At 39.3% G+C, this 24,239-nt stretch overlaps 1 protein-coding gene across 1 annotated transcript; it reads right to left on the bottom strand.

The window, feature by feature from the left end:
• Window positions 1-1,130: 1,130 nt before the first annotated feature.
• trip11 (thyroid hormone receptor interactor 11) lies at window positions 1,131-23,130 on the bottom strand. The gene is made up of 19 exons (XM_089004660.1): window positions 22,712-23,130; window positions 21,848-21,924; window positions 20,372-20,482; window positions 18,957-19,265; window positions 17,811-17,879; window positions 16,298-16,463; window positions 14,973-15,340; window positions 14,812-14,910; window positions 13,737-13,934; window positions 10,789-13,542; window positions 10,571-10,711; window positions 10,281-10,474; window positions 9,803-9,966; window positions 8,061-8,164; window positions 7,865-7,964; window positions 6,124-6,205; window positions 5,920-6,034; window positions 3,868-3,990; window positions 1,131-2,447 (listed from the first exon to the last, which is right to left on the bottom strand). The coding sequence occupies exons 1-19, from the start codon at window positions 22,848-22,850 to the stop codon at window positions 2,112-2,114; spliced, it is 5,649 nt and encodes a 1,882-aa protein (XP_088860786.1). The 5' UTR covers window positions 22,851-23,130; the 3' UTR covers window positions 1,131-2,111.
• Between the last annotated feature and the right edge of the window lie 1,109 nt (window positions 23,131-24,239).

Genomic DNA, 24,239 nt, shown 5'->3' with positions numbered 1-24,239 from the left:
CTCGGGAGTCGGAAAAAATATCGATATAACCGGACTATCGATATATCCGATATATCCTGCGGCATGTAAATTTTCTCCTTGCGCTCATAGAAATAGTATCATAATAAGCAGTACTATCGATATAACCGATATCGATATAATGAGACTGTAATAACAATAAAAATAAAAAGAAAATAATTGAATATAATAATGAAAATAATAATGAAAAGAAAAATAATGAAACAAATAATGAAAAAAATGAAAATAATAATAATAATAATAGTGAAATTAATGATAATAATAATGAAAACAATAATGAAAATACTAATGAAAATAATAAAATAATAATAACAATAAAAATAATAATGAAAATAATAATGAAAAAAAATAATAATAATCTCTTGGATTTACAGTCAGATCAACAATTTTGAAAGTCTAAATATTTCTATCAAGCATGTACAGTCATTACCATAAAAATAAGCACTTTAAAGTCCAAATTCATCTCTGAGAATAACAATAATAATAAAATTAATGATAATAATAATAAAAATAATAATGAAAACAATGACAATAATCATGAAATTAATAACAATAATAACAATGAAAATAATAATGAAAATATCTTAATATAATAATGAAAATAAATAATAATAATAATAATAATAATAATAATAATAATAATAATAATAATAATAATCTCTTGGATTTACAGTCAGATCAACAATTTTGAGTCTAAATATTTCTATCAAGCATGTACAGTCTTGATTTTTACAAGTCATTACCATAAAAGTAAAGTCATTACCATAAAAGTAAGCACTTTAAAGTCCAAATTCATCTCTGAGAATAACAATAATAATAATAATAATAATAATAAACAAGTCTACCCTTTTAAAATGTTCAACTGTAAACGTAGCATGGCTTATGTCCGCCCGCTAGCTAGTTTATTTTCAAAGATTATTATAACCATTTTTTCCCCAAGGGTACTTTTAAAATGAACGACAAATACTTTCCGATATCATGATTAAGCTCATAGCCCGATTAAAAAAAAAAAATACATACAAATCTTCAAAATTAGCAGAAAACCTCTGCAGCTTCAAAATAAAACAAAAATATGTGCAATGTTTTTTTTAAATGAGAAAAAAACAACACTGTATCATGATGTACTTTATAAATATAAACAATAATTACATCAAATTTCAAATATATATATTTTTTAACCAAATATTTTTGCTCCCATGCCACCCACCAAGAGGAAATACAATACAGAGATGAGATATGGATATACAAGGAGGTAAGGTCCCACCCAATGAGACACAGTAATCATAATCGCTCTTCGTGGATGATAAAGAATATCTTCCTGTGAGCACAAAATACAGTTCTCCCATTTGTGCGCAAATAAATCTATTCTTAAAGGGTGATAAAACGTCTAGTCAGATGCTATTTGTTAGCTCCTCTATGGTGATTCCCATTATGAGTTAGCATTAAGCTAACGGATACAAAGGCAAAGTTGTACAAAAATCATCCGGGATGACTGCTTGCGTCGTGAAAAACGTGTTACCTGTACCACAAGGCCCCACGATATCGTGATTAGGGAGAAGAGAACACGTGTACAATGACGAACACAGCTGTGAGGACCCGTATCTGAAAAACAAGATGGCCATTTGGGTTTAAAGCCACTATTTGGGGGTCGGGGGGGTTCCGAATCGCATCAAATGCCTGTGAGCACAAAATACACTTCTGCCATTTGTGCTCAAATAAATTCATTCTTAAAGGGCGATAAATCCAGTAGTCAGATGTTATTTGTTAGCTTCTCTATGGTTATTCCCATTATGTGTTAGCATGAAGCTAACAGATATAAAGGCAAAATGGTACAAAATCATCTGGGATGACGGCTTGCGTTGTAAAAAAAACGTGTACGCCGGGTTAACTCTACCACAAGTCCCCAATATATCCTGATTAGGGAGAAGAGAACGAGAGTACGATTCCGAACACGGCCATGAGGACCTGTAAGCTGAAAAACAAGATGGCCATTTTGGTTTAAATTGCATCAAATGCTCTCGGGCATTTCCGATTTTTTTTATAAGGAAGCTCTTTGATTCATCTGCATAGCACAAACTTGGTCTTCTTCCACGTCACTGCTTCAGCAGGTCCTTGAGAACAGCGCCCCCGCTGGCCTCGGCCGACACAGGCACGGGCGTGAAGGTAGGCAAAGCGTCCGAGATGGGCTTCATGAGGAGATGCGCCCCATTGCCGCCCGAGATGGAGGAACCGGTAGCCAGCAGGGGAACCGCGGCGGAGCGAGGGGCTAAGAAGGGGTTGTTGGACTTGCCGGCCGCCGCGTTGCTCGCCGGCGTTCTCCTGGAGGGCGGGGCGCTCAGAGGTTTGATATCCAGGACGGGAAGTTTTGGCGCGGGGCGCGACGGCGTTGACTCAATTTCCAGGAACTTGACAAACATCTCCGAGAAGGACTGTGACAGGGTGTGGTTGACAGACTTTAAATCTTCTCAAACTACACATTGAAAGCTACAGTAATAATAAATAATAATACAGTGATACCTTGGCTTACGAACTTAATTGGTTCCAAGACAGAGTGTGTAAGGCGAAAAGTGTGTATCACAAAAAATAATTTCCCATAGGAAACCATAATAATGAGAATAATCCGTTCCCAGGTCCCCATAAAACATATTTTTCTACTTTTCTAAGCCTTAAAACTACACAAAATATACCTTATTTAATGTATAATAAATGTGCTATGGTATTATAATTAAAGAAATAAACTCTACTGTATAATAAAGTCATTTTATTTACCTTTGTGATGGTCGTTGATGGCTTGATGGAATGATAGCTTTTTGCATTAAGTGTCTCAAGAGCCGGCTGCCATTTTCTTTTACGAGAATGGGCTCGTTCGCAAACGACACATGACTCATTGTGGCAGCTCCGTGTGTATCCCATAAATTTAACATACGTAAACCGAAAAGTTCATAAGCCAAGGTATCACTGTAATACATTTAATTTCTAAGCACCTTTCAAAACTCACAAGGTCACTTTACAGTCACAAGATATGTTTTTCTGTGGGTGAGTAGCGGCAGCCGCACGCGCCAGCGTTCACTCAACCCGGAAGCAACTCAAATAGATAGAACGCTAGCTAGATAGCTAATAATAATAATACATTTCATTTATAAGCACCTTTCAAATCTATCAAGGTCACTTTACAGTCACAAAATGTGTTTTTCAGCCCGGTAATAACGCAAATAGAAAGAAAGCTAGCTAGCTAATAGATAGCTATCGAGATACCTAGCTAGGTATATACTGTATATAATAGATCGTTAATAGATAGCTAAAAGATAGCTATCGAGATTGCTAGATAGATAGATAGATAGATAGATAGATAGATAGATAGATAGATAGATAGATAGATAGATAGATAGATAGATAGATAGATAGATAGATAGATAGATAGATAGATAGATAGATAGATAGATAGATTGATAGCTAACAGCTAACAAAGATGCTAAATTGAACAAAAACTTCCCAAAAAGGATACTATAATGCAATTTTGGGGGCGACTGGGGAAGGGTTGAGGTACTTACTACTAGATAGCTAGCCAGCCAGCTATATAGCTAGCTAGCCAGCTAATAAATAGTAAATAGCCAGCAAATAGCTGGCTTGAAGTAAGACCCGATACCGGCTGTCAATATCGTGCCGATATCAAGACCAAGTCTGAATTTAGCCAGACGGGCTAATAGAAAGCTAGCTAGATAGCTCGATAGAAAATAGCTAGCTAGCTGCATAGCTTGCTAGCTAGATAGTAAATAGATAGCAAATAGATAGCTAGCTAGGTAGCGAGTAAGCATGCGTTGGCATTGTTTGTTTATTCATTTCCCCTACCGTGTTGAATCGATTTCCACTAGTGGGCCTCTGGGGAGTATTGGGGACACTCTGCACGCCTCGGCCGACAAGCCAGCTCGACATCCAGCCGCTCACGCCGCGAACCGTGTCCTCCTCCAGCATCTGGGGTCATAAAATACAACATCTGGTGAACATGGAGAGGAGGAAGGAGGGTGTTTAAAAAAATAAAAAAAGGAGGGATTTATCATGACATAAGTGTGACGCTATAAAATGTTTCATCGTCTTTGGGGCAAAGTATTCCAATGTAATATTTTGGTTTCCCTGGAGGAGGGTTGGAATGGTTCTTCACATTAGAAATTCCAGTTTGGTTACACCATGCTCAATGAAAAATAAACAACCCCCCACACACCTCCAAAGAGTGAAGGATTACAATGATGGCGTAAGAAATTTCCATTTTTATCTTAGTTTTTGCAATGTTCACATAACCACAATTTTTACATTTTTGCATTCTGTTTTTTTAATTTGTAGTAATGAATCATAATAATAATACGCACCAGCGTTCACTCAAATCGGAATAACTCAAATAGATGGAAAGCTAGCTAGAAAGCTAATAGATAGTTAGCAAGATAGCTAGATAGCTAATAGAAAGCTAGCTAGATAGCTAATTGATAGCTAGATAGCGAATACATATCTAGCAAGATAGCTAGATGAGTGAACGCTGGCGCGAATGGCTGCCGCTGCTCACCTGCACAAAAAAACTCCCGTGACTGTAAAGTGTCCTTGACAGTTTTGAAAGGCGCTTGGAAATTAAATCTATTATTATTATTATAGATAGCTAATAGAAAGCTAGATAGCTAGCTATACAGCTCATAGAAAGCTAGGTAGAGAGCCAGATAGCTAATTGATAGCTAGATAGCTAATAGATAGCTAGCAAGATAGCTAGATTAGTGAACGCTGGCGCGAATGGCTGCCGCTGCTCACCTGCACAAAAAAAAAATCCAGTGACTGTAAAGTTTTTTTGAAAGGTGCTTGGAAATTAAATCTATTACAGTAAAGTCTCGTTATATCGATATTCTCGGGAGTCGGAAAAAATATCGATATAACCGGACTATCGATATATCCCATCCTGCGGCATGTAAATTTTCTCCTTGCGTTCATAGAAATAGTATCGTAATAAGCAGTACTATCGATATAACGAGACTTTACTGTATTATTACTATAGATAGCTAATAGAAAGCTAGATAGCTAGCTATATAGCTCATAGAAAGCTAACTAGATAGCTAGATAGCTAATTGATAGCTAGATATTTCTAAAATTAATTACAAACTACACCTGCCCCCATTTCAAGATCAGATAACTCCAGACCTATATAACTTAGGAATTAACAATTTTTTTTCTGATGAAAGAAGAGAGTCTAAGGTTTCTAACGCTGTAATGAATGAATTATGTAGTCCTAAAACTCAGTATTTTGTGGGTACCTGGAATTTGAGTGAAAATGACAAAAACCCTGGCACTGGAGTGGACACATTTTTGAACATTTGGCAGTGAATGAGTTAATAACATACAAATAATCAGTAACAGCTTCATCTGTTGTTAAAGCGCTATATAAATCAATATGTATGTATTGCGTCGGATTTTGTACAGCTGCCCCCATTTCAAGGTCAGATAACTCCAGACCCACATAACTTAGGAATTAACTCTTTTTTTCAGATGAAAAAAGACAGTCTACAGGTTTCTTATGCTGAATTGAACGTTGATGTCGTCCTAAAACTCAATATTCTGGGGAATGAAAATGACAAAAACCCTGGCAGTGGAGTGGAGACATTTTTGCACATTGTCTGGCAGTGAATGAGTTAAGCACATGAACCCCACCCTCCAAAAAAAAAAAAGTGTTACTTTTGACCAAGTTCTAATTGCGCGAATTTACGGAACATGGATGAAAGGGCCGTTTGAACCCACACACGCCATACTGTTCGCCGACGAGACGTGTGGCCACAGGAGCGCCGTTATTCCGGCTTGCAAAAGGCACCATAATGATGTCATTCATTTGAAGAGAGGGAAGGAAAAAAATGGCTTGAATTAACGCCTGACCTTTTCCACGTCCTCTCGGCTCAAACCCAGCACGCTTCCCATCAGCTTTACAACATCCATGCGTTTGTTTCTGGGGGTGTGGAAGTAACCCTGAAGAAGGTTACGCATTAGGACCCTACGGAGAGAAAATTGAAACAGGATTGGAATGATTAATAAATACTGAGTCATTTCATTGGAAAATTGAGCGTCAATTGTGTCACCTACTTGTCAATCTTGCCCTCGGTGCTGTTCAGCAGGTTCATCAATTTTTTCTGGGCCTCCTCCAGCATCTCCTGTCGCACGTCCACTACAAACACACACACGTAATCACGTTCGCAGAAAGGCAGCCACGTGCGGCCACGACGCATTACGACGCAGCGTTCCATCAGTGGCGGTCAGATAAGAATTGCAAACAAAAGGAGCTAATCAAGCCGGGGTGTAGAATAACAGCAGCCGCCAAGATTGGAGTCTTGTGGGATGTCGCCTTCAAGTCTGAGATAAAGCGTGGGAGAAAGTTTCACCTCGGGCACGAGGAGGACTTCATAGTGGGGGAGGGTGTAGAAGATTTGCAACTAATATGTTGTTCTGGTCAATGTAAATAATTTACAGTATATGTTGCATTGACAGTGAGTGAGTGAGTCAAAAGAGTGACAGAGAGTGAGTGAGTGAGTGAGTGAGTGAGTGAGTGAGTGAGTGAGTGAGTGAGTGAGTGAGTGAGTGAAAGAGTGACGGAGAGTGAGTGAGTGAGTGAAAGAGTGACGGAGAGTGAGTGAGTGAGTGAGTGAGTGAAAGAGTGACGGAGAGTGAGTGAGTGAAAGAGTGACAGAGAGTGAGTGAGTGAGTGAAAGAGTGGCAGAGAGTGAGTGAGTGAGTGAGTGAGTGAGTGAGTGAGTGAGTGAGTGAGTGAGTGAAAGAGTGACAGAGAGTGACAGAGAGAGTGAGTGAGTGAAAGAGTGACGGAGAGTGAGTGAGTGAGTGAAAGAGTGACAGAGAGTGAGTGAGTGAGTGAGTGAGTGAGTGAGTGAAAGAGTGGCAGAGAGTGAGTGAGTGAGTGAGTGAGTGAGTGAGTGAGTGAGTGAGTGAGTGAGTGAGTGAGTGAGTGAGTGATAGAGTGGCAGAGAGTGAGTGAGTGAGTGAAAGAGTGACGGAGAGTGAGTGAGTGAGTGAAAGAGTGACAGAGAGTGAGTGAGTGAGTGAGTGAGTGAGTGAGTGAGTGAGTGAGTGAGTGAGTGAAAGAGTGGCAGAGAGTGAGTGAGAGATACAGCGAGAGATAGTGAGAGAGTGAGTGAGTGAGTGAGTGAAAGAGTGGCAGAGAGTGAGTGAGAGATACAGCGAGAGATAGTGAGAGAGTGAGTGAGTGAGTGAGTGAAAGAGTGAGTGAAAGAGTGAGTGAAAGAGTGGCAGAGAAAGAGCGAGAGATACAGTGAGAGTGAGTGAGTGAAAGAGTGAGTGGAAGAGTGGCAGTGAAAGAGCAAGAGATACAGTGAGAGATTGAGAGTGAGTGAGTGAGTGAGTGAGTGAGTGAGTGAGTGAGTGAGTGAGTGAGTGAGTGAGTGAGTGAGTGAGTGAGTGAGTGAGTGAGTGAGTGAGTGAGTGAAAGCAAGTGAGAGTGACAGAGAGAGAGAGAGAGAGGGAGTAAGGAAGAGAGAGAAAAAGCCTTGGACCGGACACAAAGATGGCTTTCATAAGCGATGTTGTAAAAGGCATTGGGTCATTTGTTTTATTCCACACCAAAAGAAAATAACTTTATTTTTGTTGGAAGGAAATGGCAAAAGGGGGTGGGGGGGTAAGAGGTGACAATCTGAAAGTGGACCAAACCCAAAATGATGTCAATTAGTTGCCAAGGTGTGTAAAATGGAATTTCTCCCTAAGAGGTCCGATTGAAGTTCTTCTCTGTGGTCAAACGACATTGAATAATAATAAAATAATATTTTTTTTTTTTAAAAAAGCTTGAATGTGAGCTCACCTTGCTGCTTGAGCTCCTCAATCTGCTCCTCTTTAAAATCCAACTGGTCAGTGAGCCGAGAGGCTGATTCCAGAGCGGCGTTGGCCTCGTCCAGGTTCATCTGCAAAAAAAAAAACAACACAATGTCATTTTTCCAACGTTTACTCACACTTGGCGTTTTGGGAAGTGCAACGAAAGCAAAAAGCCATTCGATCACCTGAAGGGCGGACGCTTGATCTAGCAGCTGCTCAGCCTTCCGCCGCCATTCGTCTTTCTCCTTCCTAAGTTTGTCCAGCTCAGCCGAGTACATGGCTTTCTCCTCTGAACGACAACAACGGAGAGATTACGATACTTTGACATATTTATTTCTTTTACTATTTCCTGGTTAAGGTGGCTATGCTTGCTCACACTAATATGTGCAAGGCAACAAAATTGCAGTTCCGCTTAGCTTTTGGATTTTACACGATTGTGTAATTCCGTATGATGAGGACATCAAATAGGACATGTTAAAAATACATTAGCAAAATTAGAATCTGTCCTTTGAGAAAAAAAAATCCAATAGCAAATACACAAATAAATAAACACAAATGAATACATATACAAATAAATAAATAAATACATAAATACATACTGAATATAAATACATTAAATCAATACATACATAAACACAAATATGAATACATTAAATAAATAAACACAAAAATGAATACATATACAAATAGATAAATACATAAATAAATAAATAATACATACTGTAGATAAATGAAAAGATAAATAAACAAACAAATAAATAAATAGATACATACACACACACAAAAATGAATAAATTAAATAAATACATACAAAAACACAAACACAACTACGAATAAAAAAAAAAAACAAATAAACAGCTAAATAAATACATAAATTAAAAAAATAGATAAATAAATTAATGGATAAATAAATTAAGAAATAAAAACATGTAATGAATAAATAATTGCATAAATACTGTATATAAATGAAAGGATAAATACATAAATAATCAACACAAAAATGAATCAATTAAAAATATGAATAAATAAACAAACACAAAAACGAATACATTAAATAAATAAACTGATAAATAAGTACATACATTTAAAAAAGATAAATACATGAACGGATAAATACATGAAAAGATAAATAAAAACACATTTGAAAATAAATAAATATACATTCTGTATATAAATGAAAGGAGAAATACATAAATAGACACAAAATGTAAATGTCTCCACTGGGAGACTAGTAAAGGCAAATCCAATCCAAAATGAATACATTAAATACAAAAACGAATACATTAAATGAATAAACTGATAAATACATAAATTCTATATTAAAAAATGTCAGGAACAGCGAAACTTTATCAGCAATAGCACTTAAAATAGTGCAGCTATTTATTTTTGGAATTTATAATAATAAATAAATGTATTATTATTTATTAAAATATTAATTGCTATATTAAAAAATGTCAGGAACAGCGAAACTAAATGTATTATTATTTAAATGTATTATTATTTATTATTATAAATTCAAAAAATAAATAGCTGCACTATTTTAAGTGCTATTGCTGATAAAGTTTCGCTGTTCCTGACATTTTTTAATATGGCTACACAATAAATATGATAAAAGTTGATCAATAGTTTTTTTTTGTTGTTGTTGGTTTGACTTCAAAATGGCGCAGCGTGAGTGGCTGCCTTTACAGCAGCTCCCAGACTTTGTTTTTCCACTTATTCTTTTTCCTTTTCTCTTCCTTTTGTCACTTTGCGACCGTGAAATAGGAATTTCTCCAATGTGAGACAAATAAAGGTGATCTCATCTCATATTTGACATCTGAAAAAATGTTTAAAACTAAAAATGGTAAGACGAGTCATTCTATCCTTTTGCATTGAAGACGTGTTCAGAGAATTGTGATCAGTGAGCCAGAGTGAAAATGCTTCTTACCTTGTTGGAACTGCTCTAGCACCATCTGCAGGTTGGTGAGGGAAATGGCATACTGCTTGACCTGCTCCTGGGAGGTCCCGAGCTGGAGGAGAGCATCATCCCGTTGCTTAACCAAGCCGCTCAGCTGTTCCTGTAGCGACTCCACCTGCAAGCTGGCCTGCTGGCTACAAACACAGATAAAGTGCTGGTCAGACCTCTGGCAATGTTTTTCCCTTCCACGAGGGGGCAGCATTTGCCTTTTGTCCATGTTAGCGCTTTGGTACAGTTTCAGCTGTTGTTAAAGCGCTATAGAAATCTATTTTGTAGAGTCGCCCTCATTTCAAGGTCAGATAACTCCAGACCAATCTAACTTAGGAATTAACTCTTTTTTTCTGATTAAAGAAGAGCGTCTCAGGTATTTAATAATAATACATTTCATTCATAAGTGCCTTTCAAAACTCTCAAGGTCACTTTACAGTCACAGGATATTATTTCCCACCTGGCGTTCTCCACGGCGCTGGAGGACGAGGCCAGCCGTTCCTCCAGCAAGGCGATGCGGCGCCGTAACTCAGTCTCTCGGTCTTCGGCGGTGAGGGCTTCGCGCGTATACGAGTCCTCGATCTCCAGCAGGTGGTTACGTAGCCTCTCCAGTTCCAGGTTGAGACGTTGATCTTTGTCACGCACATGTTGGAGCTGTGTGGACCCGAAGACCATTTGCAATAAAAAATAATAATTTCTAGACTTGGACTTTTGGACGGGAAGAGAAGAAGAATCCAGTGACATTCCCACCTCGGTCTGTAATGCCGTGGTCTCCATTTGCTTCTGCTTGAGCGCCATCACCACCTGGTCCCGTTCGTGCTGGAAGGCCAACGCTTTGTCCTGCATGGACTTGACTTCGTTCAGGAGTTGGTTGAGCTCACTCGATTTACCCTGCGCCACAAAATGTCCATAAACCAGTAAAAGTATTAAAACCGTGGAAAAGATCTTCACATCTGCGGTGGACTAACCTGATCTTTGTCCTTGAGCATCTTCTCCACGGTGGTCGCCTTGTCCCTCATGGCACTGAGCTCAAACTCGCGTTCGCGGAGTAACATGGACACCTGCATGTTGGTCTCCTGTAGCGCGCGGAATTCCGACTCCTTTTCCCGCGAACGGGAGGCCACCCGCTCGTTCTCCTCCTTGAGGGTCTTGGCGTCCATCTCCAGGATGAGGGCGCGTTCCTTCAGGTTGGTGACGGCCTGTTTCAGCACCTCGTTGTCACTCTCGCGGTTGCGCAGCGTCTCGCCCACCCGGGCCAGATGGTCCCCTTTGGTTTTGATGAGCAGGTCCTTGTCACGGACGGATCGCTGAAGAGCCTCCAGGCTGGCTCGGACCTGCTGGAGTTCGGCGGCGTGGTTCCTCTGCTCGCTCTCGGAGGAGGAGGCCGAGCAAGAGAGACGATGGTTGTTCTCCTGGAGGGTTCGGATCAGGTTTTCCCGCTCAGCTAAACGGGTTTGGAGGTATGTCAGATCTTGCGATGAAGTGTCGACTGGACTCAACCGGGCTTTGCTGTCGGGAGCCGATTGGTCCAGACGGCCCAGCAGGAGATCTTTAGTGGTACTGAGCTGGCTGAGGCTCTGTTGGACCTGGGCGAGCTCCACACTCAAACTTCCCAGCCGCTGTTCCTTGTGCTCGTAGTTCTGGACGAGCCTGTCGTAGTCGAACGAGAGTTTGGAACCGGCATCTCCGTCGGCCGAGACCTGCGCCTGGAGCTTGACCAGCTCCTCCTGAAGCTGCGCCGACTCGTGCTGCATGTTCTTTTCGGTGGTGATGACCTGCTGCTTCCACTCCTCCATCTTCTTCACTTGCTGCTTGAGGTTATCGCGTTCCTTGAGGAGCTCCTCGAACTGGTTGCTGCTGACCCCGCCGGCGTGGCTGGTGTCTCCGCTCGATGACTGAAGCACCGTCACTAACGTCTGGCACTTTTGCGTCAGTGCGTCAATCTCAATGTCCTTCTCCCGGATGATGCGTGAGAGATTCTGGATGGTTTCCTTAAACATCTCCTGGCTCCCCGTTGGATCGCCCGAGCTGGAGAGCCGTTGGTTCTCCTGCTGGAGCTTCATTAACGCCGCCTCCTTGCTGGCCATGATGTCCATCAGGCGGTGGTAGTCGGAGCGAAGCTGGCTGTTCTCCCTGGTCTTGTCGTTGAGCACGGCGAGGACCTGCTCCCTCTCCACGCCGTAGGCCTGCAGCTGCTGCTGAAGAAAGAGGACGTCCTGACTGCTGGACCCCATCGTGACTCGGGCGTGAAGGGCCTGGATCTCTAGATCCTTTTGCAGGATCACCTGGGAGAGCTTACCCACTTCATCACGAGACTGAGCCATCTGGTCCAGCTGCTTTGTCAGAGACATGTTCTTCTCATTCAGCTGGTTGATTTCCGTCTCCTTCTCCTTCATTCCCTTGACCAGCCGTTCCAGGTCCACTTTGGAGAGATCGTGCTTCTCGTTGCCGTTCTCCTGGTTGAGGGACGCCGTCTTGTCTTCCTGCAAGATGACGTTGCCCTGGTCCATTGTGGTCTCAGCGGGACTTTGGTTCTCCAGGGTCCGCCGGAGACCAGCCAGCTCCTGATCCCTGGCCTGAAGGAGCTTATCAAAGTTGAGCGTGGCCTGTTCCAGCTCACTCCGGGACCCGAGGAGCGATTCCTCCCGCTCCTCCAGGGTTCTCCGAAGATCACGCACCTCCTCCTCCAGACCGCCCCTGGACGATTTAAGCTGGGTGATCTCGGCCTCCAGCTCGGTGATGATCTCCAAGGTACGTGGAGGTCTACTGTGCTGATCCCGCACGCGGTCCATCTCCTCTTTCAAGTGACTGTTGTCCTCCTTCATCCCCGCCAGTTGTCTGTCCTTCTCCTCCAGCGCTTGCCTGAGCGCGTCCATCTCCTTCTTGGCTGCCGCGACCTTCGCCTCCAGCTGCGCCTCCGCGCCCGCCGCGTTCCTCTTGAGGGTCTCGGCGAAGTCGTCCTTCTCCTGGAGCAAGTCGGTCAACTGCTTCTGCCCGGCGACGGTGATGGCCAGCATCTCGTTGGTGTCCCGGTGGTCGGCTGCTAGCTGCTCGGCGTCCAGGCGAAGCTGAGCGATCTCCAGTTCCTTCTCCTGGTTGAGCTTGACGGCGCGTTCGTGTTCCTTCTGGAGAGCCGAGGCGTCCATGGAGTGCGCACGGCTTAACTCGTCAACGGTGCGCTGGTACTGCTTGGTCCCTTCCGCAAGCGAGCGCTCAGACCTCTGCAGCTCATGCTCCAGTTGTTCTTTCTCCAGTTTGAGGGCTTCAATACGCGTGTCCTTCTCACGCAACGTTCTACTAGCCGCCGTCTGGTTCTCCTTCAACAAGTCCTCCGCTTTCCTCATGGCCTCTTTCAACTTACTGTTCTCCATCTTTTGCTCAAAGGCCTCCAACGTCACCTTCTCCAGTTTATGTTGCAGGTCACAGTCTTCTTTTGTGACCACTAGGTGCTCCTCTTTTTCGTTCAAGCTCTTCTTCAACTCTGACGCTTCCTCATGGGCTTCTTTGCTCTGCTTCTGAGCTTGTTTTAGTTTCTCCTTCAGATCCTGGATGTTGACCTCCAGCTGCTGTTTGCTCATGTGCAGGTCGTTGAGCGTGAATGCGCTATGGCTGATTTTCTCTTTCTGGACCTCCAGTTCCTCCTCGAGCGATCGATTGTGGTCTTTGGTGACGCTGTGCTCCATCTCTGCCTTCTTTAGTTGCTCTTTCACCGAGATCAGATGCTGGGAAGGCAAGTGAAAATGGCAAATTAGCGCTACTTCTGAACCAAAATGATGTTGGAATGGTTTACGGAGAGAAATTGCAACTTTTTAGAAGCAGAGAAAAGTGAGAGGAATTAAAACAAAAACATTTGTAACCTAATGCAGCATTTAAATAATTATTGACATTTTTGTATGTTAGCCAAGTTTGGTCGGACCTGTGTCGCTTCCTGGTTTTGCCGGTCTAGCTCCTCTAACTCAGTCAAGAGGTTGTCACGTTCCTCCTGCGTGGCCTTCAGGGTCCTCTCCTGAATTCCAAGTGCCTCCTTCAGGTCTTCCATCGAGTCAGTTTCAGCTGGTTGAACCACACTATCCAAATTCTTTTCGGCACCGCTCAGTCTTTGCTCCAGAGCGAGCTTTCAGAGGGAAACAAACAAATATTGAAGTTATGACAAAGGGCCGCCAGAACCGTGGATTAGTTGTCATTTATTGATAAATTGGAATCGGGAATATATACAGCATTCGTACAACATCCGAATGTCTGCCACAAAATGTCGGCAGGGCAGTTGTCTTGCGTGAATAGAAACACAATTGATGGATGCGATTTTGAGCGAATAAATGCAATTTGGGTGATAAAATAAATAAATAAATAATAAAATCATAATTTAAACACTAAAAAAATAAAGCTGAGACACAAATAAAAAGGGGGCACTGTATATTTTGTGTTATTGCCTTTTCAGAGATTATTTCTAGTAGTCTAAAAAGAATTAATAACAATAATAATAATATTAACAATAATAATAGTAACAATAGTAATAATAATAATAATAATAATAATATGGATACTAATACTAATAATTCAAATACTACTACTACTACCACCACTAATACTAATTATAATACTACTACTACTACTACTACTAATAATAATAATAATAATGGGGGTGGATGTACAGAATACAATACAATATTTATATATTAATTTCTATAGCGCTTTAATTACAATTGAAGCTGGAATAAAGCACGGACCTGGAAAAAGGGGAAATGCTGCCCCTTGTGGAAGTGAAAAAAATTACCAGGCCATGGCCAGCGCTTTATCGGCACCCAAACATGAAAAAAACAAAACCGGAACAAATTTTGGAATGGCGCTCCAAGTCATATTTTCAGTACCCGAATAAAATCATAAATGGCAGTGAATGAGTTAATCATGTGACATGACCATAGATACTTAATTGTCATTCCATTCTTCTCACTGTATGGTTAGAAAGACGAATCTAAATAACAGGATCACACCTTTTCTTGCTCCAAGACTTTCTTCTCTTCTCTTAGTGTGCCAATGACGGTGTTCAGTTCCAAGATATCGGCATGCTCCACCTCCTCCTTTGGCTCCGCCTATTTTGGGAGAACAATGACATAAAACGTAGCAAGATAATCGTGGTTGGGGTCTGCTTTACCTCAAGCAAACTTTTCAATCTCTCCGTTTCCTTTTCGGCAGCGACGAGGTTGTCCCTCAGCACTTGGATCTCATGTTCCAACTGGGCTTCCTGCATGGCTTTGCCCTCCCGCTCGCGCACCCGCGTCTGAAGTTCGTCCACGGAGGCCTGCAGCCGAGCGTAGTTCTGGAGCAGTGCCGCGTTCTCTTCTTGGGCGACGTCCCTCTCGGACTGCAATGTGGTCCGGAGATTCTGCGCCTCATCTAGGTTGGCTGAAAGCTCGGAAAGGCACAGCTCCCGTTCCTCGACGGTCTGGCGGAGGGTAGCGATGGTGGTCTGAAGTTCCAGGTTTTTGGAGGGGTTGGATAGGGAGTTCGTGGGAGAGGCGCCTAGACGAGGGCAGATTAGTGGACATGTTTATTTGGTGAATACCCGCATACACACAATTCCATTTTTTTCGGGGGTAAAATGAGGGGGGGGCTATGCTCCTTTGTATAATATTGGTGCCCGTTTTTTCCTTCACATTTCAAAAGGTCTTGATTTATTTTTCTTTTTTTTTTTTTAAATCATGCACAGTGCAAAGTGAAACCAAAAGTATGTTTTAGTAAATTTGCAAAAATGACGATATTAATACTTTTACCAAAATATATTAACTCATTCGCTTGCATTCCAGAATTTTTTTCTGGATTTTTTTTTTGTTTGTTTGCGGGGTGCCGATAAACCACTGTTCAGACCTCTGTTAAAATTTTTCCCCTCTACAAGGCAGCAGAATTTGCCTTTTGTCCATGTTAGCGCTTTGTTACAGCTTCAGGTGTTGTTGAAGCGCAACAGAAATCAATATGTATGTATTGTATTGTATTGTATTTTGTACAAACAAAGCAGAGGCCCCACAATTGAGCCCTGTGGAACTAATTTCTATACAACTGTCGTGCAAATATCCGCATGTCGTCATGTCAGTTTATGTTAGATAAAAATCGAGCAATTTATATGAGCTCAAATGGAATAATAATATTGATCCCAATCTACCATGAAGAATCTAGTTTTCTACTTCTTTCTTTCCTTTCCTCACTTTGCTGCTGTGAAATGTAAATTTCTCCACTGTGAGACTAATAAAGGTAAATCCAATCCAATTCAAGACCATATACAGTAAAGTCTCGTTATATCGATATCGGATATATCGATAGTCCCGGTTATATCGATACTATTTCTATGCACGCACGGAGAAAATTACATGCAAACAGGGTCGGATATATCGATAGTCCCGGTTATATCGATATTTTTTCGGACTCCCTTGAATATCGATATAACGAGACTTTACTGTAGTACCAGTGGAAACCTCTGCAAACCATTTTGTAGCTGCTCCTCCAGCTCTTCGATCCTCTCCTCATATTCGGCCAGATCCTCCCGGTGGCGCCGGCTGAGTTCGGATATTTTTTGACGCTGGGCATCCTGCAGGGCGGCGAGCTCGTGTTGATGCTCATCAACCTCGCAGCTCAGTTTATCTCGTAGTTCCTGGAAGAAAACAAAAAAAAAAAAAAGGATCAGCTTTGCAGTTTACTGGCATCCGTTTTATTTATTTATTTATTTTTTATTTATTTATTTATTCGTAATTTATAATGTATAATGTATAATTCTTAATTCTTATTTTAAAATTGAAATTTTAAATTTTAAATTCATTTAAAATATAAAATTTAACATTTAACATTTTACAAGAACACAAAACAAAAGGATCAGCTTTGCAGTTTACTGGCATCCGTTTTATTTATTTATTTATCATTTATTTATTTATTTGTAATTTATAATGTATAATGTATAATGTATAATTCTTAATTCTTATTTTAAAATTGAAATTTTAAATTTTAAATTTTAAAAATTAAAATTAATTTAAAATGTAAAATTTAACATTTTACAAGAACACAAAACAAAAGGATCAGCTTTGCAGTTTACTGGCATCCGTTTTATTTATTTATTATTTATTTATTCGTAATTTATAATGTATAATATATAATTCTTAATTCTTATTTTAAAATTGAAATTTTAAATTTTAAATTTTAAAAATTAAAATTAAAATTAATTTACAATGTAAAATGTAAAATTTAACATTTTACAAGAACACAAAACAAAAGGATCAGCTTTGCAGTTTACTGGCATCCGTTTTATTTATTTATTATTTATTTATTTATTCGTAATTTATAATGTATAATATATAATTCTTAATTCTTATTTTAAAATTGAAATTTTAAATTTTAAATTTTAAAAATTAAAATTAAAATTAATTTACAATGTAAAATGTAAAATTTAACATTTTACAAGAACACAAAACAAAAGGATCAGCTTTGCAGTTTACTGGCATCCGTTTTATTTATTTATTATTTATTTATTCGTAATTTATAATGTATAATATATAATTCTTAATTCTTATTTTAAAATTGAAATTTTAAATTTTAAATTTTAAATTTTAAAAATTAAAATTAATTTACAATGTAAAATGTAAAGTTTAACATTTTACAAGAACACAAAACAAAAGGATCAGCTTTGCAGTTTACTGGCATCCGTTTTATTTATTTATTCGTAATTTATAATGTAAAATGTATAATGTATAATTCTTAATTCTTATTTTAAATTTTAAATTTTAAATTTTAAATTTTAAATTTTAAATTTTAAATTTTAAATTTTAAATTTTAAATTTTAAATTTTATTTTAAATTTTAAATTTTAAATTTTAAATTTTAAATTGTAAATTTTAAATTTTAAATTTTAAATTTATTTTAACTTTTAAATTTTTACTTTTTACTTGTTAATTGTTGTTAATTTTTAATTTATATATTTATTTATTTACTTACTTAAATTGGGAACTTACCTCAACTGTTCTTTGAAGTTTGAGAATCTCACCCTGGTCGGAGTTACCCGCCCCGGCTGCTGTTGATGCCTAAAGGAGAAATTAAAAAAAAAAAAAAACTCAGTTCATCAATGGTTGAATTTTTTTTCTCTGAAATTCATTTCAGATCGAAATGTGGCTTTAATTCAATTTTAAAGGGCCGATGCAGAACTGCTGCAGCTTGGAATTGAAGTGGATTTACACGAGACAGGAGATGTGAGACAATCTCTTTTCGTCAATGGATGTTACAGCTTGGTGTTTGCTTTCAACACTCATTTTAAGGTAGGTTGAAGGGAGGACAAGAGCTTTTCCCTGTCGCGGCTTGGAATTGAAGTGGATTTACATGAGACAGGAGATGTGAGACAATCTCTTTTCGTCAATGGATGTTACAGCTTGGTGTTTGCTTTCAACACTAATTTTAAGGTAGGTTGAAGGGAGGACAAGAACTTTTCCCTGTCGCGGCTTGGAATTGAAGCGGATTTACATGAGACAGGAGATGTGAGACAATCTCTTTTCGTCAATGGATGTTACAGCTTGGTGTTTGCTTTCAACACTAATTTTAAGGTAGGTTGAAGGGAGGACAAGAACTTTTCCCTGTCGCGGCTTGGAATTGAAGCGGATTTACACAAGACAGGAAATGTGAGACAGTGTCTTTTCGTCAATGGATGTTACAGCTTGGTGTTTCTGTTCAACATTTAGCTTGTAGCAGACGTGCATATTCCACTATCTACTATTCTATATTCCCTTATCCACTGGTGAAAAGGACGCTTTCTCTCTCAAACTGCTTCATACAACAAAGATGGTCCAGAAAGTGCTTAAAATTGAATGACTGTCTTTTGTGCTGTCACATTATTTATTATTTTGACTTCTAGATGGCACTGCGAGAGTGGCTGCCTTCACAGCAGCTCCTGTATTTTGTTTTTCTACTTCTTTCTTTCCTTTCCTCACTTTACTGCTGTGAAATGTAAATTTCTCCACTGAAAGACAAATAAAGGCTAATCCAATCCAATCCCATGTTATATAAAATTCACCCCTCCATTCATTTTCTGAACTGCTTTGTCCTCTTAAGGATCGCGGGATTAAACCGAACACCTTCATCATCATAGTGATCATCATCATCATCATGACCTGCGACATGCGCCTCCATTGCGCCACCTCCGCCTCAAGTCGGAGAACTTCATTTGCCAGACGGTTGATCTCCTGCTGAGACGAGATGACTTCGCTGAGGTCCATGTCATCGCCGTGAAAGCCGTGATGGTGATGGTGGTGGGACGCAGACGCATGAGATAGATAAGAGGATGCCGACGTGGCGATGCCGGAAGAGGCCGTGGTGACGGGGAGCACGGCGGCGGCAGAGGCGGACTGGACCGAGCGCTGAAGTCCTTGGACGTCCTCCTGGAGGACGCTTTGTCGAGCCTTCAGGTGACTGATTTCTACCTGGATGACATATGTGGAGTGTTTGGAATCATGCTCACTTTTGTCTGTGTTGTACAATAATCTAATAGAGCGTCTTATATAAATACTAAAATAAAGGAGTATCATAATCATAATGTTAAAATTAGAATGTTACTGTCATTTACTTGTGTCATAAACTAAAAGGAACTATCAGAAACGGGATTTTTTTTCATATACAGTGATACCTCGGTTTACGAACCCCTTAGCTTACGAACTTTTCGGTTTACGAACGTTCAATTCATGAATATTTTACCTTGGCATAGGAACTATTTTTCGGGATACACACGGAGCGCCACAATGAGTGATGTGTCGTTCGTTTGCGAACGAGCCCGTTCTCCGAACAAGAAAGTGGCAGGTGACTTGTTTTTATCCTCTATTCCCCGCCCCCAGTCTTCGGTTAAAGCGACAGACAGACGACAGAGAGACAGTGAGTAAATGGATAGAAAACAGTGAAATTTGGACTTGTTTCAACTTTTATAGTTTAAAGGCAGAGTGTAGACTGCAAGGTTAAAATATCCCATCAATCACAAATAACCCGCACAAGCCATCTGTACACTTGATGCAAAAATCTATCAACCCAGCTAAACGGAACACAATTGATGAGGAACTAGGTACAATTATCGCAGAGAAAGCACCTGCAAGGGATCATCCCTCAAGATGGTGAAAGAAGAAGGTTACGTTCCTCATCAAGTGTTTAATGCTGATGAAACCGGCCACTCCATTCCATCAAGCCATCAACGACCATCACAAAGGTAAATAAAATGACTTTATTATAAAGTACAGTTTATTTCTTTAATTATAATACCATAGCACATTTATTATACATAAAATAAGGTATATTGTGTGTAGTTTTAAGGCTTAGAAAATTACAAAGTAGAAAATTATGTTTTATGGGGACCTGGGAACGGATTATTCTCATTTTAATGGTTTCCTACGGGAAATGAATTTTTGGGATACACACTTTTTGCCTTACACGCTGTCTGGGAACCAATTAAGTTCGTAAGCCAAGGTATCACTGTATATTATAATTTCCAGCCCTCTGAGAAACTAAATATTATCCCAATGCAAACAATGGCTGATACTCGTACGTCTTTCTGCTGCAGAAGCTTCCTGTACTCGGCCGATTGCTGCTTGTTTTGGAGCTCTGAGGCTTCCAGCTTTTCTTCCAGCTCGGCATGGAGCTTTTTCAACCTTTGACACTGCAAAAAAAAGATGCAAATTATTTCACACAGAGGTGAAAAAAAGGGTTTGTCAGATGTCCCCCCGGGCTGTTAGTCAATCGGCAAGTGAGCAAGCAAACAAGATGGTAAACATTCCTCCCATGTCAATAGCATGAATGCTAATCTCATCACAAAACACTTTGAGTGGCATTGTGACACTAATTTTGAAATCAATAAAAATAGACAGCAAGGTTTTAATAAATGCCGTTATATCTATAATAATTATAATAATAATAATACATTTCATTTATAAGCTCCTTTTAAAACTCTCAAGGTCACTTTACAGTTACAGGATAGGTTTTTCTGTTAGTATTTGTTTATATATTTGTTTATATATTTGTTTATTTATTGTTTATTTATGTATTATTTATTTATTTATTTATTTATTTATTTATTTATCCATTAGGTTATTATTTGTATTTATTTATTTCTCCATGCATTTATTTAGTTATTTTCATTTAATTTTCCTTTAATGCATCCATTTATTCATTTGTTTTTATTTATATTTATTATTTTATTTTCATATTTTTTTTAAATGTATTTATTTATGCATTTGCTAATTATTTAATTATTTCTCCATCAGTTTATTTACTTGGGTTTTATTCGTATTTATGTTGCTTCCAGGTTGAGTGAATGCTGGCGCGTGTGGCTGCCGCAGCTCACCCGCAGAAAAAATAAGTGTCCCTGAGAGTTTTGAAAGGCACTTATCAATGAAATGTATTATTATTATATCATTATTATTATTATGTGGGTGAGCAGCAGCAGCCACACGTGCCAGCGATCACTCAACCCGGAAGTAACTCAAATCGATAGAAACCTAGATGATAGATAGCTAATAACAATAATAATAATAATCATCATCAATAATAATCAAAAATAATAATCAACAATAAACAACATAGATAGAAAGCTAGCTAATGGATAGCTAATAAATAGCTAATAGACAGCCAGATAGCCAACAGCTAGCCAGCTAGATAATAATAATAATAATAATAATAATAATCTGATCCAGCATTTTTGTGGAAACAATTAACGAAATTAAAAATTGCATTTTTTCATGAGCACAAAAAAAACATTTATGATGCATTTTTTTTAACATTTAACAGAATTTAAAAAATCATAATTTTATGAGCAAAAAGAAAGCATTGTTACTTTTTTGGAACATTTAACGAAATTAAAAATTGCATATTCTCATTAGCAAAAAAAAAAACGTCAATGAAGCTGAATAGTAGCGATTTTAAGCACTTTAGCTTGGTTCATAACTTGTTTAAAAAACTTTTTTTGTTGGAAAAAAAAATGTATGATTTGAATGTGAATGTGATTTTTCAAATAAAATAAGCCAACCTCAAATTTCTGGGAGGAAAAAGCAGCCTCGACATCCGCCAGCTTGGAATTGGATAGCTGAAGCTCTGTCGCGGCATCTGCAATGACACATGGGAACAAAAAAAAAAAAAGTTACTTATTTTGTCTCCCTCCCACTCAGAAATAAATACATTCACGTCCCAGAAAATGCACAAGATGGCGCCCAAGCTCCGTTGGAAATGGGCTGTTTGTATGCTGGGAATTTGTGTCAACTAGTATCAAATAGTAGTCTTGGTGTAACACACAACGATTCACCATCGCATTATTTATGTGTTTTCCTTCTAATTTCGCCATCAACACGGATCAACACGATGTTTTTAGACCAAACAAAGTACCCAAAATGCATTGTGTGTCGCTTTCTCGGTCAGGGGCGTTCCTTCAGTTACGTCACGTGGGGATCGTCGTCAACTCGAAAACAAGAGTTCCTGAATATTCAGCGCGAGTCTTAAAACGTAAAATATAGCTATATGCGGTGGGATCTTTGTAAAATACACTCAGTAGAAGTAATTTCAAGTGATTTTACAAATTATGGACACAACTTGCCCAGAGGCGTCGGTTGCCCTTTAAGTGCCATGTGATTCTATCCTCTATATTGCTTTTAAAAAATAAGTGATTGTCACAAGATTGCATTTAAATAGTAAGTTATGTTTTGGGAAACAATTATGTGAGCAATTTATTCGGTAGGCTTGTGGTGACATTGGTTAGAGAAACAACGATTGTTTATTGACAAACTCGTTGCATAGACATGTGATTTCATCCTCCACATCACTCATTGCTGAAATAATAAATCATAATTAGATGGAGAGAGTAAAGTGGCCACCAAATGGTGATGATGTGGCGACTTACCTCCGACTTCTTCCACTCCCTCCAGCAACATATCTTTGGTAAAGTTGGAGATCTGCCCGGTGAAGGACGACAGGCTACCGCCGACCTGACCAAGCGACTGTCCGAGGCCGGAGCCGATGCCGCCGAGCCACGATGACATTTTTTAGGGTGGCTCAACAACAATAACAACGCGGCGGAACCAAAACAGAAGAACGGAAAGGGCGACCTGGGTGGTTCGGGCTAGCCTAGCCTAACTTCGGTGAGACAACGACCGACGGCATGAAGCTAAAGTGTCGATACATAAAAATACGGAGGGAATTAGCCACCGAATAGTCTCCCTAACTCATAAAAAAACAGCTGTCACTCATTCGCTTCATTAGAGTGCCAACTCGGCTCTAGCGGCCATTATGGGGCCGGCTGGCTGTCACCTGTGACGTGGTGGCAATCACCGCGGTGCATTGTGGGATTGAACATAAAAACCTTAAAGGGGCAGCGAGGAATTGGCAGAAAGTCTACGGAGCATCAAAAGGGACATGAAATACATAAAAACTGTGTTTCTTAGCAAACCTTTACAAAGCCGTACCGTAAGTTCCACATTGATGTACTTCCTGGTCATCTGCAGGTAAGCGAAAACAACATACATAAAGCGTTTTCACCAGTTGGTGAATTTAATTGAATTTTACTTTGAAATTGGCTTGAAATACAAAAATTGGCTTGAAAAAAATGCGTTCGTCGCAAACGTTTGCGTTCCCTCGCATATGAATGCAAAACTATGCAAGGGAATGCAATTTAAAAATAAAAAAATGTTTCTTCTATGTACCCTTAAGGGCTCTGTAACTACCACAATGATGCTAAGATAAAGCGTCTATGTTTTATACTTCCCCGTTCTGTTTTTTTTTTTTTACTTTGTTACTTCCGGGTTGAGTGAAGCTGGCACGTGTTGCTGCCACTGCTCACCCGCAGAAAAAATATATCCTGTGACTGTAAAGTGTCCATGAGAGTTTTGAAATGCACTTATAAATGAAATGTATTATTATTATTATTATTATTATTATTAAAGTGATTCATTTTTCACGACCAATCACCTCCGTGGAGGCAAATACAAACATATTGATTTATATAGCACTTTAACAACAGCTGAAGCTGGCACAAAGCGCTTAACATGGTCAACTATCCTATACAATATAATAAAGCAGTCACAAAGATAGTAGAAAGCACCAGGAAGTAAAACTAAGATCAAGTCTGAATCAAATGCCAACAAGTACAAGTGAGTTTTGAGGTGGGTAAATGCAGTAACGATTAATAATTCATTAAGAATCTGATTTCAAAGTTTTGTTTGAAGCTTTGTCAAAGTTAAAGTCAGCTTTATTGTCAAATATGCAGGACATCCAGCACAGATGAAATTAATGTCATCTCGGACCCAGCGTGCAAGGCACTTATAATGTGGCTAAAAAAGACGGAGAATTGACAACAGACAATACCTGTAATTTCTGAATGTAAAGTTCGGTAGTGTTGAGTAAAGTGAGGTAGTGACGTATGTAAAGTGAGG

Source organism: Hippocampus bargibanti, linkage group LG09 (genome assembly GCF_051943395.1).
Source record: "Hippocampus bargibanti isolate YZ-2025 linkage group LG09, ASM5194339v1, whole genome shotgun sequence".
NCBI classification, from domain to species: Eukaryota; Metazoa; Chordata; class Actinopteri; order Syngnathiformes; family Syngnathidae; genus Hippocampus; species Hippocampus bargibanti.
Note: the sequence above shows the minus strand (reverse complement) of the source record. Positions and strands in the feature narration are given on the sequence as shown.